The sequence below is a fragment of the Nyctibius grandis genome, chromosome 5, assembly GCF_013368605.1.
Source record: "Nyctibius grandis isolate bNycGra1 chromosome 5, bNycGra1.pri, whole genome shotgun sequence".
Classification (NCBI taxonomy): Eukaryota; Metazoa; Chordata; class Aves; order Nyctibiiformes; family Nyctibiidae; genus Nyctibius; species Nyctibius grandis.
Window position 1 is genome coordinate 70,076,595 of NC_090662.1, and position 16,458 is coordinate 70,093,052.

General features: G+C 41.6%; 1 protein-coding gene across 1 annotated transcript in view; it reads left to right on the forward strand.

The window, feature by feature from the left end:
• The window catches only part of PKP2 (plakophilin 2), a 45,501-nt gene extending 33,025 nt beyond the window's left edge, over positions 1–12,476 (forward strand). Inside the window, exons 7-13 of the mRNA XM_068401607.1 lie at positions 2,038–2,155; positions 5,572–5,733; positions 6,583–6,756; positions 7,329–7,482; positions 9,601–9,790; positions 10,764–10,851; positions 12,408–12,476. Of these exons, the coding sequence (XP_068257708.1) occupies positions 2,038–2,155; positions 5,572–5,733; positions 6,583–6,756; positions 7,329–7,482; positions 9,601–9,790; positions 10,764–10,851; positions 12,408–12,476 (955 nt within the window). The remainder of the gene's footprint in view (positions 1–2,037; positions 2,156–5,571; positions 5,734–6,582; positions 6,757–7,328; positions 7,483–9,600; positions 9,791–10,763; positions 10,852–12,407) is intronic.
• The last annotated feature ends 3,982 nt before the right edge of the window (positions 12,477–16,458 follow it).

Sequence of the window (16,458 nt, forward strand, 5' to 3'; positions counted from 1 at the left end):
CATTTCCTTTGCAGAACAGGACAGTGCCTCTGATCCAGGCTCCTGTCTGCCTCCTGAGCTATAAAGCTGTATGTTCCACCATATTTATGCTAGACACCAAGGCCAGGTGATGGCCTCTTCTTGCACAGCCATTCAGCATGGTCATAGCTGTCAAAAGTTCAGGGATTTTTAGAATAATGTACTGTGACAAAACAAAATACTGTATCAGCTGGAGTGTCTTTGGCGAGGGAAATTCCACACTTATCTTTTAATAGTATTTTTAGTCTGTGTACCGCAGAAACTATTTCTGCTATGCACTAGAAGGTCTGTAACATGTACATTTCTGTCTGCATAACCGTAAACATATGAAAGGGTGACATGCCTTAAATGTGACATATATAGGTAAAATTAAATTCCAGAGTGATGTCTATAATAGGCCATATTGAGGAATTAATTCTGTTATATATAATTCCACGAGAGAATAAATGAGCTAATAGATAACAATATTGTTAACAGCATAACCTAAAGTAAAACTATAATTACAACACATTAGTATTTAATCTGAATATGTACTTCCCAGGGAAAAAAAAAAGCAGAAGAACTGCACTGACAGTATGTAAAATGCTACATTCATTTTACAGTCATAAGCCACAGGAAAGTTTAAAGCTGTACCTTACTGGATTTGTCACTAATAAATCTTAAACCATTGTAATTTCCAGTGGGTAAAGTAAGCATGCAAAATAAACATCCTGAAACTATCTAAAGGAACATGTCCCTCTCTGTGACGGATGCTAACACTGGGTTGTATTTACGGTTACTTCAAACAAAGAAGCTGGAATGTAATACTGCATGCAGCCTTTTGCCCAGCAGAGCTGTGGGAGTCCAAAATAATGAGGCCTAGGTTTATAATTACAGCATTCCATAATTCAAAGTTTGTTCAGTTGTAAAAATAATTATACCCCAAAATTGTAAGTGTTGTTACTTCCCTGGAAATCAGTAGCTTCTGTAGAGTCAAACTTCAAGCAGCAAGTGTGTGTTTGGCTTTTTAAATCACTTTCATAATTCATTTTCAAGTTGTACTTGGGTTGCCACAAACCAGAGAAAACGTTACTTGAAAGCTGGGCAAACAGTGGCTTCCTTTGGGTCTGGAGGAAGCAGAAAGTGTGAGGAGCAGTGTCTGAGCCGCTGTGGTAGAACAGCAGAAGGCATCTGCAGAAGGCATCTGGCATTTCCCTCTCTGACTGAGCAGCTTCTAGTGGTTTCAGCCTTTTCTGCTTAGATGCCAGCAGCTTCTCCAGGAAGCTGGGAATCGGCTGAGCGTGGTATATTTTTTCCTCTTCCTTGTCTCATGCTGCTGATCTGGCAGCGATGGCAGTGTCAGCCACCTCGTGATCCATCCTCTCAGCCTCTTGCCCAGCAGTAGGGCCAGGCTGCTGCTCCGACCTACCGGCTTGGCTGCCTTCGCATCCCCTCCTGCCTACTAGCACCTCTTGGAGCATATCCACAAGCACCTGAATTGCCATGTGAGTTTGGCACCATAACTGACATCGGTTATCTTTACGTGTTAATGTACAAATGTTGCTAAAACCCTCAGAACGTGTGTCTGTTGATGAGTTATCTTGGATCAAGCTGCTTTGGTGTAGGTGAATGCTAAAGGACAGTTGTGTGCATGGAAATTTTTTCAGGTGTCTTTCCTCTGATATTTTGACATAGCTACTGTCCTAAATATTAAAAATATAACTAAAAATGGAATAATGGAAAAAAGTCGAGTTTTACTGTTTAAAAAGGATTAATTCAACTTTGAGAGGAAGATTTGAGTCAGGTCTTACCTTATCCATCCAAACACAACAGTTTTTCCAGAGTATTTATTTTTGTCTGGGAGTGCACCAAAGTGAAAGTTTTGCTTAGCAGAGGCTCAGATTATTTTACAGCTCTGAAGAAAGGAAGCAGTCAACCTAACTTCAGTATCTTTAAGATCTAGCTGGAAGTTTGTCAGAGGGGCACAAGGAAATATCTTTGACTAAATCTCTTCTCACCAACTTATTCCTTCCTGCACAGAAACATGAGCTCTGCTGGCCCAGAAGGAAGGAAAAAGATGAGAGAATGCGACGGCTTGATTGATTCTCTTGTGTATTATATTCAAGGAGCTATTGCAGACCACGAGCCTAATGACAAGGTATTCTTTGACATGAAAGATCTTTTCCTAGGGGAAATTGCTAAGAGAACATTTTTTTTGTTTGTTTAGAAACCAATGTTCAGAAACAGTTGTGATGTAACGGCCAAACTTATACTTATTTCTGGGGCTTTTAGAACTGCCACCAAAGATGAAAGTCCAGTAAGAAGCTTTTTCAAGTATTTTTATCCTGCAATCTAAAAGAATAACATACCATAGCACTGGGAAAACATTGTCAGAATCACCAGAGCAAGCTAGAAACTTCTTTTTTTAAAACGTGACATAAAGTCACAGAATCACAGAATGAATCACAGAATCACAGAATGTTAGGGATTGGAAGGGACCTCGAAAGATCATCTAGTCCAATCCCCCTGCCGGGGCAGGATTGCCTAGACCATATCACACAGGAACGCGGCCAGGCGGGTTTTGAATGTCTCCAGAGAAGGAGACTCCACAACCTCTCTGGGCAGCCTGTTCCAGTGTTCAGTCACCCTTACAGTAAAGAAGTTTTTCCTCAAATTTAAGTGGAACCTCCTGTGCTCCAGCTTGCACCCATTGCCCCTTGTCCTGTCAAGGGATGTCACTGAGAAGAGCCTGGCTCCATCCTCTTGACACTTGCCCTTTACATATTTATAAACATTAATGAGGTCACCCCTCAGTCTCCTCTTCTCTAAGCTAAAGAGACCCAGCTCCCTCAGCCTCTCCTCATAAGAGAGATGTTCCACTCCCTTAATCATCTTCGTGGCTCTGCGCTGGACTCTCTCTAGCAGTTTCCTGTCCTTCTTGAACTGAGGGGCCCAGAACTGGACACAATACTCCAGATGCGGCCTCACCAGGGCAGAGTAGAGGGGGAGGAGAACCTCTCTCGACCTGCTGACCACACCCCTTGTAATACACCCCAGGATGCCATTGGCCTTCTTGGCCACAAGGGCACACTGCTGGCTCATGGTCATCCTGTTGTCCACTAGGACCCCCAGGTCCCTTTCCCCTACGCTGGTCTCCAACAGCTCTATCCCCAACTTGTAGTGGTACATGGGGTTGTTCTTGCCCAGATGCAGGACTCTACACTTGCCCTTGTTATATTTCATTAAATTTCTCCCCGCCCAACTCTCCAGCCTGTCCAGGTCTCTCTGAATGGCTGCGCAGCCTTCTGGCATCTCAGCCACTCCTCCCAGTTTTGTGTCATCAGCGAACTTGCTGACAGCGCACTCTAATCCCTCATCCAAGTCATTAATGAATATATTGAATAGAACTGGTCCCAGAACCGACCCTTGAGGGACTCCGCTAGACACAGACCTCCAACTGGACTCTGTCCCGCTGACCACTACTCTCTGGCTTCTTTCCTTCAGCCAGTTTACAATCCACCTCACTACCCGATCATCCAGACCACACTTCCCCAGTTTAGCTGCGAGGATGCTGTGGGAGACCGTGTCAAACGCTTTACTGAAATCGAGATAGACCACATCCACAGCTTTACCATCATCTATCCACCGGGTAACATCCTCATAAAAGGCTATCAAGTTGGTTGAGCAAGACTTCCCGTTGGTGAAGCCATGCTGAGTGCCCCTAATGATCCCCCTATCCTTGATGTGCCTAGAGACAGCACCAAGAACAAGTTGTTCCATCACCTTTCCAGGGATGGAGGTGAGGCTGACTGGTCTGTAGTTACCCGGGTCCTCCTTCTTGCCCTTTTTGAAGACTGGAGTGACATTCGCTTTCCTCCAGTCCTCAGGCACCTCTCCTGTTGCCCACGACTTAGCAAAGATGATGGAGAGTGGCCTAGCAATGACTTCCGCCAGCTCCCTCAGCACCCGCGGGTGCATCCCATCAGGGCCCATGGATTTATGGACATCCAGGTTGCTTAATTGGTCCCTGACCCAGCCCTCATCAACCAAGACAGATTCCTCCTCTATCCTGACTTCTTCTGAGGCCGCAGGGGTCCAGGGCTCCTCAGGACAGCCTCCAACAGTATAGACAGAGGCAAAGAAGGCATTCAGTAACTCCGCCTTCTTTTTATCCTCTGTCTCCAGGGCACCCACCTCATTCATCAGTGGGCCTACATTGCCTCTAGTGTTGGCTTTACCTGCAATGTATTTGAAGAAGCCCTTTCTGTTGTCCTTGACCTCTCTTGCAAGGTTTAATTCCAAGGAGGCCTTAGCTTTCCTAGTTGCCTCCCTACATCCTCTGACAACAGACTTATATTCCTCCCACAGCTTTCAGAGATACTGAAACACCTAATGAGTCAGATATTACCTCTTTAGTTGTCTCAGGGAGCTAGCTAGCTAGAAGCTTAAAAAATTAATATGGTTACTCTCCTGTATATTTAGTGCTATATACATACCCCTTAGGAAATGAAGAACCTAAATCCCTTTGGGCAGCAGTGTAACTAAGGAGCTTGCATCATTTAGAATGCGATTAATTTTCCTAAGTTTTTTAGAAGTTATACTTGCTGCCTAAGCCAGTAACTACAAGGACACGGACACCTCCAGAAGCCATCTCCTCTCATTCTCTTCCTCCCACCATTGACTGCAGATGAACCCTGAGCATTGCTTAGACTAGATGCTTGTCTTCTAGCTGGGTGAAGTTGGGTGAGAAGACCAGCCGTCACTTACGAGAAGGAAGGTTAGCTGCAGCCTGTGAGGCACTTCTAGCATGCCTGCTATAACTTGTGCTGTGTAGTGGTAATTGCTGCCCATTTATATCTCTATTCTAGGATTGGTTACTTGAGCTTCGACATGCCCCTATATTCAGTGCCATTAGCTTCAGGGAGAATTCAGCACATTACACTTGTGCCAATAGCTCCCTGCTGCATTTTGTCTTAAAACCGCTCATTCCTTTTTTACTTTCAAAAAAAGAGGAACTGGTAATAAAGCTATTTGCCACTAGATTCATCACGCAGAAATTGTAGACCTGACATTAGCCATGCCCAGAAAGGCACATCTAATTTAAAAAAGCATTCTACCACAGAAAAGTGCTTCCTCCTTAGGAAAGATACAAAGCTTTCCTTTTGCTGACGCTATGGCAAGGTGTGTACGTGATCATCTTTACTCTTAAGCTCTTAAACATTCCTTGGCACACTTCTGGTCTGTGCCAAATAGCACTCACCCAAACAATTCCCAGGCACAATTCAGGAATTATAATGTCCCAGGATCATTTCCAACAGGCATGCATGCCGCTCCGAACACAAGCCCTGTGTGCCAGTTGGCCTCAATGCTCAGGAACATCCCAGGGCATGTTTAATTTATCAGTGTAAATGCAGTCTTTTGGATCACTGACATGAAGACTAGCTCTTCTGTAAGCCATTAGAAGCTCTGCAGTTAGTTGTTGAAGATCCAGAAATGAAAGCTCTTCCCATGTCTATACATGTCCCTTCAACGCATGCCAAAGCTTTCAAGATTTCTATTCTTTTGTTATTTTAGGCCACAGAGAACTGTGTGTGCATTCTTCACAATCTTTCGTACCAGCTAGAGATAGAGCTCCCTGAGAGCTATGCCCAGACCATATATATGCAACGAAGAAATATTTCTAACGATGATAAAACACCGGGCTGTTTTGGAACACGGAGTAGAAAAGTAAAAGAGGTAAAGCACATATTTAGTTACATCTTGTTTTGTTAATCAGTTGTAGCAACTTCTGGAGAATAAAGCTGTAATCTACTTCACAATCTGTTATTGATGTATCTGGTAGTGTGACACTTACTTGCCCCAAAAATGCAAATTTATCTATAGCCTTTCCTAACACCCATTATCTTGTTCAGCTACTGCTGATGGAAATGACATAGCAATTCACCGTTTCATTAGTGGAGGAATACTGCCACTCAGTTTCATCCCCTGTGATGGATCTAAGTAGTATCTGTACCATGTATGGCAATTGTGCAAGTACCCTACCAAAGACTGGGTGTTGTGATGGTTTCACCAGTGAAACAAGCACAAGGTGACTTGCCATTTCTATGACTTTCTGGCATTTGGGCTGTCTCAGGACCTCTTCTTTTGATGTCATGTGGTACAGATCACAAATATTCTGGCAACTGGGAATTGTTGGAGGAAAAACAGGTATTAAGCGAGGGCGAAAGCAAAAGAAAAGGATTGATGAACCTTCCTCATCTATTGGTTTTGCTGGAGTGTATTCTGTGTTCTTCTGTTCCACCCACAGCACAACTCTAGCTGGCCATTTCTGTTCTTTCTTGGCCATGGTTCCTACTGTCAGTTGCTAAGAGATGCAAAGCAGATTCCCCCATACCTATCTTTTCTTGGATGGATTAGCCAGTATAATTAAACATTGACATTTTACACATTCTCATTTGAGTTCACAACTTGACAATCTGCAAATAATCTGGTCATAGAGAGTTACAAAATGGCTAGTTTAGCTTGTGATGCATTAAGTCATATAAGGTCACTGTTTCTCAAGGCTTGATCTGTTTACATGTTTAGAAGCAGCAGGACACCCCGCTACCTGAGGAAAAGAGCAATCCCAGAGGTGTTGAATTGCTCTGGCATTCCACACTGCTTAGGATATATCTATCCTTAATAGCAAAGAGTACCAGAAACTATACCCAGGAAGCATCCCTGGGAGCTCTTCAGAACCTCACAGCTGGCACTGGACCAGTAAGTCAGCTTTTTTCCTTTTTCTTGTCGTTTAGTTCTTAACATGAACGCATAGAGTTTCAGGCTGCAGTGCAACATGCCCACCACACTGAGCTCAAATAACCGTTGACAAGTCACTGGCTCACAGACAAGGAAATCGAAAGAACATTGAAGAGAAAGTCATAACCAGCAGTGCAGCTGTTTATTGCTTGTCACTCTGTGTACACCTCCACGTGTGGAATTTGATAATTCGTTGCACAATGAGGTATCAGTAGATGTTAAAAGCACCAAAAAAGTGGCTTTGTGGAACATAATCAGTCCCGTGGGGAGAGGAAGGCTCTGACACAACCGCAGATCACTTTTGTGGTGAAGAAACTAATGACCTCAGTCTGAGGAACTGGCCAAAGAGCACATGGGAGAAAGAGGGCTCGAAACCTCTTTCATGTCGCATTCCTTTTCTGTTGCAGCTCATATGTACCTCTGGATTTAAACTACTTTAAACATGCTTAGATTGATGTAGAGAACCTGCTGCGTTTTTTATGAGGCTATACATTCATGGTAATGACACACTATTGCCACATGCCTTATAACAGATGCCGTTTGCAGTGGCCCGGACTGTTGTTCAGAAGGCAAATGGCCTTCCAAGTATTCGAACTATGCTGCATGTAAGCCACCCGACAGTAAAGAAGACAGCAGTCTCACTGCTCAGGAACTTGTCTCGCAACACCTCTCTGCAAAATGATATAGGTAAACAAAGACTAACATTGTCTCTTGGGCTTTCTTTCTCTGCTCTCTTTGCCTTAAAGTTTCCTTCTTTAAAAAAAGAAACACGCAAAAAAACTGATACGTGACTTCAGTAGATTTTTGGGTCAGATACTTTTGCCTAAGAAAGACAAAGGCTCTAACCTCAAGTTTTCTCTAAATTGTATATTCTTCATCAGATACTTCCATTGATGTTACTTACAAAAAATACTTAATGGAAGTAAAATCTACACAGATTTGGAGAGGGAGTTTTTATTCTGCTTAAAATAGGGTAAAGGAAGGTGATTGCCAAGTTCTGTGCTGCCACAGCTGTGTAATCCTTTGTGAGAAATCATAGAACATCTCTAATTCTTCTAGCAAAGACTGGATTTTCTTCTTTTAGACACAAAGCTTTGGAAGCTTGCAACTCACACAGTTTTGCTGTTTTTCTGTGTTGCCACCAAAGGGGGAAAGGGAAATTACAGGCATACAGCTGGTTCATGGGGCAGATTAACCTCCAGAATTCTGCAGAACTCTCTCCTGGGCACTGTTTGATCCTTAGAGAACATTCCCTCTTAAGGAAAATATTATAACATGTTGTTGGGTTGATGTCAAAGGAATAATCCATATGGTGTTAAAAATTACAAATGTTGAATCCCCCAGAAAGAACAGGAATTAAACTGAGGAGAAGTTGGGACTGAGGAGAAGTTGGGATTTCATCAGGAAAAACAATTTATGAAAGAATGTAGGAAAGACAGAGTAGCATGAAGCTTTGGAGAAAGGTGCTTCATCTTGCACAGTCATTGTCTTGCATTGCCCATGGTAGAGAGAACTAGGGGAATTTCAGGTGAACCTTTTCTCCTTGAAAAGGTGTTCTTTTTGATTGACTGAAAATGTGTGGATTCCGGTCAAATTCTCCAAATCATTTTGGCCAGAGGAAAACATTTGGAATTCCTAGGTAGAAGTGTCTATATTTATGAAGGAAAAATGAACCCTTGATATCAAATTGAGATAAATTTAATATAAAACATCTCTAAAAGTAAAATGATTGGAAAGCAGCAGAAAATTTCCTATTTTACTTGCAAAAATAACATTTGTTCTGAACTGACATTTTCAAGATACTCCAAATGTACTTTCTAAAAATCGCCTTCCTTGATTTACCAGTGGAAGAAAAAACGGACTCTCATGTCTCACATAATTGCTTTGACTGATACTTAGCATAGATTCATTCAGTTTTAAAGGTCCTTTTCTAAATTGTACGTAGTTTAATCTCAATATACATGAACCTTGTCACGCACCCATCTGGAGGAATTAACAGAACTCATGGAGAGCAAAGTGCTCTGTCCAAATGAAACACTGGGTAGGGAGGGGAGAATGGCCAATATGGCCTCACACTGAATACAAAAGCCTCATTCCTTTCCAAAATGCCCTAAAGTGTTGCCTAGTGCTACTTCTTACAGTGGGAGCAGCTGGCTACGAGCTCTTGCTGACTGCTGTAATTTTCTCTGTCAGCTGTGGTCCATATGGCACAGATCTCACAGGGTACAGTAGGACTCACTCAGTTGCTGTCCAGAGCTGGTGTTTGGTGTTTGGTTGGCTGGTAAGGTCACATCCAGTGTGGTCAAAGTGATTAAGTGTTTCTTGAGTAGGAATGGACTTCAGAATATGATGTTCTTCTTAAATAAATAGCTTACACACTGGCTTAGAAAGTCGTGCGTGTGCATCCCCTTGTAGGCAACCACTGACAAGTGCAGCACTAACAATTGTGCTGTAGTCACCCAAACTCAGTTTGCTGTATATCACTATACCCATGATTACCTATAGGACACACAACATTCCTCAGGAAGTGGCAGCCTGCTCCTAACGCTTTCATAGTGACCTCACTACAGTACATGAGGTATTAATGTATTATGTATAGGAAGGAAAATACATACTGTCCTATTTAGGGCAGATGCAACTTAACCTAAATTGTGGGGATGTAATGCAGGTATGAAACCATGTCTCTGTTGTGGGAGCACACAGCACCCTGGTAGGTGATAATGGGAGGAATAAGGTCTTGTAGGACCCCTAGATAAATCTGCACCTGTTAGTAATGGAATTGCTTGTCTCTCTTCCAACTTGTAGCTAGAGAAGTTTTGCCTGATTTGGTCTCGATACTTCCCGATTCTGTCCCGGGGCCTGATATTGTCTGTGAAACCACAGCGTCCATCTGCTATACCTTGTACAATTTGACACAGAGCAATTCTCACAATGCACGTCTTCTCCTGAGTGCTGATGGACTACCGAAGATTATTGCCATCAGCATGAATGACAGGTAAGATGGTTGAGAAGCCTTTCCTCCCTCTCCTCCTTTCTCTAGGGAAAAAAGAAACTGCAGCCTCTGCCACCTGGGGATGGAAAACACTGCATCATAAGATACAGGACAGCTTAAACAAGTGACTGTGGTGTGAAAAGAATTGCACATATTGGGAAATACAGAAAAAAATTCCACAGCTAAATTTGCCATGTTCCAGCATTTTAAATAATTCCTCAGAAGATAATGGCACAGTATTATCTATATCCTAATATATATAGTGGCTAACCATCAGATCTTATCTGTCACCAAAAAGTTTCTGTATTTCCTGTTCTTTGTAACACAGCCCTGATAATCTTTAGCAGCGAAATGCAGAGATACATTTTATAGAGCTGATAGAACTGTACTTAAAAATATTTATAAAGGGGCATTTTAGATAACTGCTGTTGAATTTCCTTTAATCATAATTTAATATGTAATTACATGCAACCAATGTTTACTCAAAAGAGAATAATTAATGCTTTGTGAATATGAATAATTATTCTGTTTGCCTTCCTCTCTTTTTACAAAATGAAAGATGAAATTCCTCTCAGCAAAGGAGGCCTCATGAGGCTCTGAATAGTTTAAATCCTATCTAACTAACCAGAGATTTTACCTGCTGGAAAGACCTTTTCGAATGCTTGTTATGTTGAGGTGTATTTTCCTCAGCTGACTGTGAACAGTATGATAGCTGCTCTAAGATGAAGGCTATAGGGTACTTCATTTCTCTCTAATTTTGAAGAATGTGTGAAGCAGGGAGGTATGTTGCATTTGTTTCAGTAGTCACGACAGTATGAAATGTGCTAGAATACCTAAGGAACAGTAAAATAGCATTTAGGAGGAGAGAGACACAGAAAAAATGCTATGAGGTTACGGGTGCTGAAGTCTGCACCTCTGCTGTGATTATGAAGTGGGAATTTAAACATGTTTTATCATTCTTTTCACAAAATTGCAGTAATATGTTCAGCAAAGCTAGCAGGGCTGCTTCAGTCCTCCTTTGCTCCTTGTGGTCACATACCGATCTCCACAGCGCTTACAAAAAGGTAAGATCTGGGTTAGAGCAAAGACATGTAATCTGTCCTTTCTGACCTGGCTCCCTCTCATTTGTCCTCTGGGGCCCTTAGCACTTCTGCACTGTTAAGAAACAACCTATGATAGGATTTCAGGTGGTCTCTGAATTAAGTGTTTCGATTACTTGTACATAATCCTGCACAAGTAATGCACGCCCTTAATTTTTGCTCATCTGTGTTCATATTCTCTCCCTCTGTGGTTTTATATCCACTGTCAAAGTTTATGAAAAACATTGCTGCTGCCTGCCAGAAGTCTCAGATGGTGAGAAGTGATGCGCAGTAGGTGTCCGTCCACCACTGACTGAGCCAACCTGACACAGAGGGCCTAAGGTGCCAGCAAAAGCCGTGGCAGGGCGAGGCAGCCTCCTGATTTAAAACCAGAGCAGTTTTGTTCTCCTTGTTGTTTTTATGGCCTGCAAGCCCAGGTGTTAGTTATATTCAGACAAAAAGGTAGGGCCTGGGAAAGGTGTTGGCAAACATTTACTGACACAGTCAAAATCAAGCAAAAAATGACCAGCATGAATCAGCCAACAAACCAGTTTGTTTCTTTCGTTTTGAAGGTCTATGACTGCTTTTTCAACACACAGCTGGGTTGACTTCAACCTACCTACCTTCAACCTGCATTTCAAACTGTTTTCATTCCTTGTTTTCTCGCTGTTCAGAATTTCTGTCACCTAAAATTCCCTATAACCTAAAACTATTCAATTTTTTTCAAGTTCTAGCCTTTAGCATTTATTAGTCAGCTTGTTTCTTCTTGTAGATTTTTTGTTGAAATTTGTTCAAAAAAAAAGTTACTTAGTGTACTATCCTTTAACAGTCTTGCATCACACTCAGCAGTATACAGCCCCACAAACCAGAAATCTGTATTCAACAATAAGGGTGCTGTACCCATACAAACTCTAGCTGGATTTTGTTATCTCTGGTTTTTTGCAACTACATTCCTGACTTTATTGTACAGCAATATCCCTGATGACATGAATTTTCTGAAGTCACTGGTACTTTGGGTATTCCTATAAGACACATTTGTCGGATCAGAGTTTCAAAATATGCTGATTACTTGCTGTTCCTGTGCAAATCAGGTCCCCTAGAGACATCAGGTACGGCACTGAAAACTGCAGGCCACCTAATGCCTAGACATTTTTGAAAAGTCAGTGTAATAAGCAACAGAAATCACTGTGAGACTGATAAAATCCGGAGTCATTTGGCATTGCTCTGTACTCTTTGTTCAGATAGGGTTAATCTCAGCTGACATTAGTCACCTAAGAGTTAGGAGTCTGTAGAGCTGAGCTAGAAGAATAGGCTCCCAGTACAGACTGTGGAGAGAGTTAAGCACCTCCAGTGATTCATCACACCTATCTTAGACTGAACCGAGTCGCTCCTGGGAGGTGCTGTTTCTGCCTCTGTTGACTGTAGAGGACTCTGCCTAGACCCCTACCCCCCCATATCTAGCTTTTAGGCAGCTGAACGCACCCTTCCCTTGCAAAACAGCACTGAAATTAATGAATTATTCTGTTTCTTTCATTCCAAAGGCTGACTTTAAGAAGGCAGATTTCATCAATACCCGGACCACAAAAGCCTATAACTCACTAAAAGACTGAAGCAGATCACAACACCACTGAAGACAAATGAGATCATACATAATTAATGTAACTATCTTCACACGGTTGGTGTTGCCATCACGAACCAGGAAGTATCTCAGAAAAAAGAGGTTGATTTTATATAGGACTTGAGTGACCAGAGGGTAGCTGTTTTGTGTTTTTAATCCTAATCACCTTGTTATCACTGTGTGCATCAATTTAAGAAGCTTATATCAATATAAGAATAACCAAAGATGAATTCTTCAAGATGTCTGAGGTGAAGTTTCATCCTGGTTGACCACTAGTCAGAGCTTCAGGTGACTGCCTTTAGTCTAACAGGCATTTATACAGAGAGGTTTGAAATGCTGATTGGCAGCAAATTATTTTCAGACTGTTTTATACAGGTAGTTTTCTACAGTGGGTAAGCATGAAGTGCACTGCTTGGGACGTAGTAATTTTTCACTCTTTTGTTTCTTCCCACATGCTGAATAAGGATCTCCACACTCTGTGAGTATACACCAGAAGCTGTTTCACTCCTTGCATTATAAAAGCACCAATGAAGTTAAAATTATTATTTTTATATTGCTTGTATTCATGTGCTCACTGGTTCTTAAGCCTCTTTCCTTTGAGATTTCATCAGCAACAGCAACAAAACTGATTTTACATAGGTCTTACCATCCCTTGCTCCTCTCATCCTCCCTCACATGGCTGTTGGAATTTATAAGTGTCCAGAAAGGGTTTTAACTTGAACCGCTATGTTTCAGACACTTTGGACTGAACTTAGACCCATCATTCTTTGCTAATTGGTGGAAGAGTTATTTGCTGGTGATTCAGTGATTATTTTAAGAAAATTGCATTTTCAAAATGATTCTGTTGATAATCTGTATATAGTAAAGAGAATAGAGTCTTGCCTTTATTCTTGAAGTAATAGATGCACACACACACACGAGATTAGACTCTGTGCTCCTTAAGGAATTCATCTGATCCTGCTTCATATTCTTTTACTTGAAATCATCATCCTCCCTCCAGCAATTATGTGCAATGTGATAACTGAAGGACTATGTCTGCACATGTGGGAATAGGTAACAGGAGGAGAAAATTCCTAAGCACCTAAAGGCAATTCCCATTGTGTGATCCTCAGAGAGGGAAAAGAAGCACTGAAAAACCCCACCTGATACCTTCAGTAAGTGAGATTTATCTCACCAAACCAGTAGCTAAATTGTCCATTAAACCAATAGGACATTCATATATAAATATATAGATCTCTGTGGACTGGATTATCAGCTGATATGGTGTGGGAGCTAAGCTATGTTTATGGCAACCAAGATTTTTGGCATATGTATTTTCAAGCCTTCCTGCACGAATGGAGCCCATCCCGCACAGGAGCTATTACAGCTGTTCTTGCCCAGAAAGAGGTGCATAATCCTTCAAGCAGGGTCCTCACAGAGGAGATCATCAGGCCTCTCCATTGCAACACTCCTGGTCAAAGGTCTAGCTCCTACCACAAATTTTCAACCAGCAGATTGTGACATTGCACTGTGTCCAAGCATACTTATGGATATTGGGGAGCTAAACTCTGCTGGTAGGTGTGCATAGTTCTCATAGGGTTCCCAGGAAGACCCACACATGCATGCAGAACAGAACATGTCCTGGGGAGTTAAGCTAACAACACTGCTTTTACACTACGGATCGTTTTCATAGGTCTGTTAGTCCTCCGCATTTGCTTTGAATAACTCAAATCAAATGCATTCCAGTAAGAGGTTGTAAAAATACTATTTTTTTTTAAGAGCTCATTTTCAAAACACTCCAGGTCCAAAAACAACACAGGGGAGGGAACTTACGGCACTGCATGTTGAGGAAATTGTTTTTATAATTTTTTTAAAATATGATAGAAAACAGACAATTAAAATGTAAGTTTTTCTTCTAACTTGTTAACCCAAGTAACACTGCATATGCCATGAGTAAATAAACACCGTGAAACCTGGACAAGTCTACTTTTACTGCCCAAAAAGTAGTGGTAGGCAAAACTAATATACAAAGAGTAAACCTAAAAACAGAGTAGCACAGGCATGAAGAATTGCAGTCTGAAGATCAGAAAAGGGGCTTTTAGAAATACGCAAGTATTGGTTTAGTTCTGTGAAACTCACATGCTATTTAAAAAAAAAAAAAAAAAAGACCAATGCTGGGCATTTTCAAATGGGGTGCAAACTTTTTGGGTTGTTTCTATTGGTAGTGTCCCTTTAAAATCAAAGCAGTGTTCAGAAGTCACGAAGGAGAATATCAGACCTGGCAACAACTGAAAGCTATAAACAGGGATGAGAAACAATGACACGCCTTATTACAACTGATCTCCTGCTTGTATGCAATCAAAAACATTTCAGCAGGACTCCAAAGAAAGCAAAGAATGTTGGTTAGAGAAATAATAAAGTGTTCTCTCTAATGCAAAGAATCTGTCTTTGGTGTTTGTTGTTATTAATAAACCTACTTGCTGGGATGCAGCAAATGTATTTTCAAGGCTTAGTCCTTCCTTTAAAAGGAAAAATTCATTTTTGAATTAAATCTAGGTACAGAGACTTAGACTTTTCTACAACAGGACAGTGTTACTGAAGGCAAGCTGTGTAATGCTCCTGTTGGCATCAGAGTGCTCCTGCAAATAATTTATTTTTACTTACTTACAAAATCTGTTACAGCTCTCTTTGTTCACTATTGCTGACCTATCAAAGCACCTGGCATCCTCTGTCTTCACCTCTCTTTAACTGGTCTTTGCCAGTAAACTTTACCATGGGCCATATCACCACTGGAGATCGCAAACATAATTAGAATCATCCTCACTATAGTCTTGGACTTGGGAAATACAACCTTCTCACTTGCTCTTTTGCAGAGAGAAGATTTGAGACCTTGTTTTTAAACATAGTGGGTAGCATCCAAAAAGTCTTTGGCTGGACCAGGAACTGACCCTAGGTACTCCTAGCTTGAGATAGTGTCTTAACCACAACCCAGTACAACCACCTTTCACTGAATTGTTTTAGTAGAAACTCTTAATTAGTACGGATAATGTTGTAGTAGGTACCACAGAATATATACATTAATTCATTGCCAGAGATTAGTCATTCCTTTCCCCATTTCATCCTCCTACCTTTTTTCTACTGTCATTGCTTCTAAATATTAATGCTTTTTCTCCTCCCTCCCTTGCCAAATAGAATTAAACTATGTAAAATATCGCATTATATTGTGCACAGACACAGGGTTTAGGTTACTTGGTGGGTTTTTGGGGCAGGGGGAGGAGAGGTGTCTTTTGAGTAGGAACATGCTATATATTAAGAAAGGTTCAACCCTCCCTTCTGGGCCCATACAAAACTGCAGGTGAGATGGTCTGGCACCACCATGAACCATCACACAAGAGCCCCAGCCCTTTTACCGGCTGCTGCTTAGACTGGTAGGATGTCCTTAAAACATGACTCATTAAAGCTGAGGGATTGTATATCAGGCTGCCCGTTTGCTTGTTATTGTGTTTAGCCCTTGGGCTCCAGCTTACCAGAAGTGTTACGTTTTCCTGTCTTTAGGGTTCAGGACCAAAAAGCCCAAATAGGGGCAGGAGGTTCATGAGAGAGATAGCCTAATGAGCACAGTCACAGTATGAATCACACATAAACTATGCACAGTGTTGAGACTGATGTTTCCAAAGTTATTTCAGCTCCAGCAGCTGCTTTTCCATTCTTTTTCTTTAATTGCTACTGATTAAAACCTCAGTTTGCATTCCTGACTCATATTCTAGACCCAGCCCATGGGGAAGATAACATGACCTTAAGGCATCACCTGATACGAGACAAAGATCTGGAAACAGTGGCAGAAATCAGGCTGGAGAAAATGCACATTTGAGCTCACCATCACAGTGCATCAAGGACAAGGCTTGAAGAATCAGGTGTTAATATAACCATGTGAGTCTACACGTAGCACATTGTTTTGGATGTTGCACAGCAACTGCCCACTGAAAACCCAACAG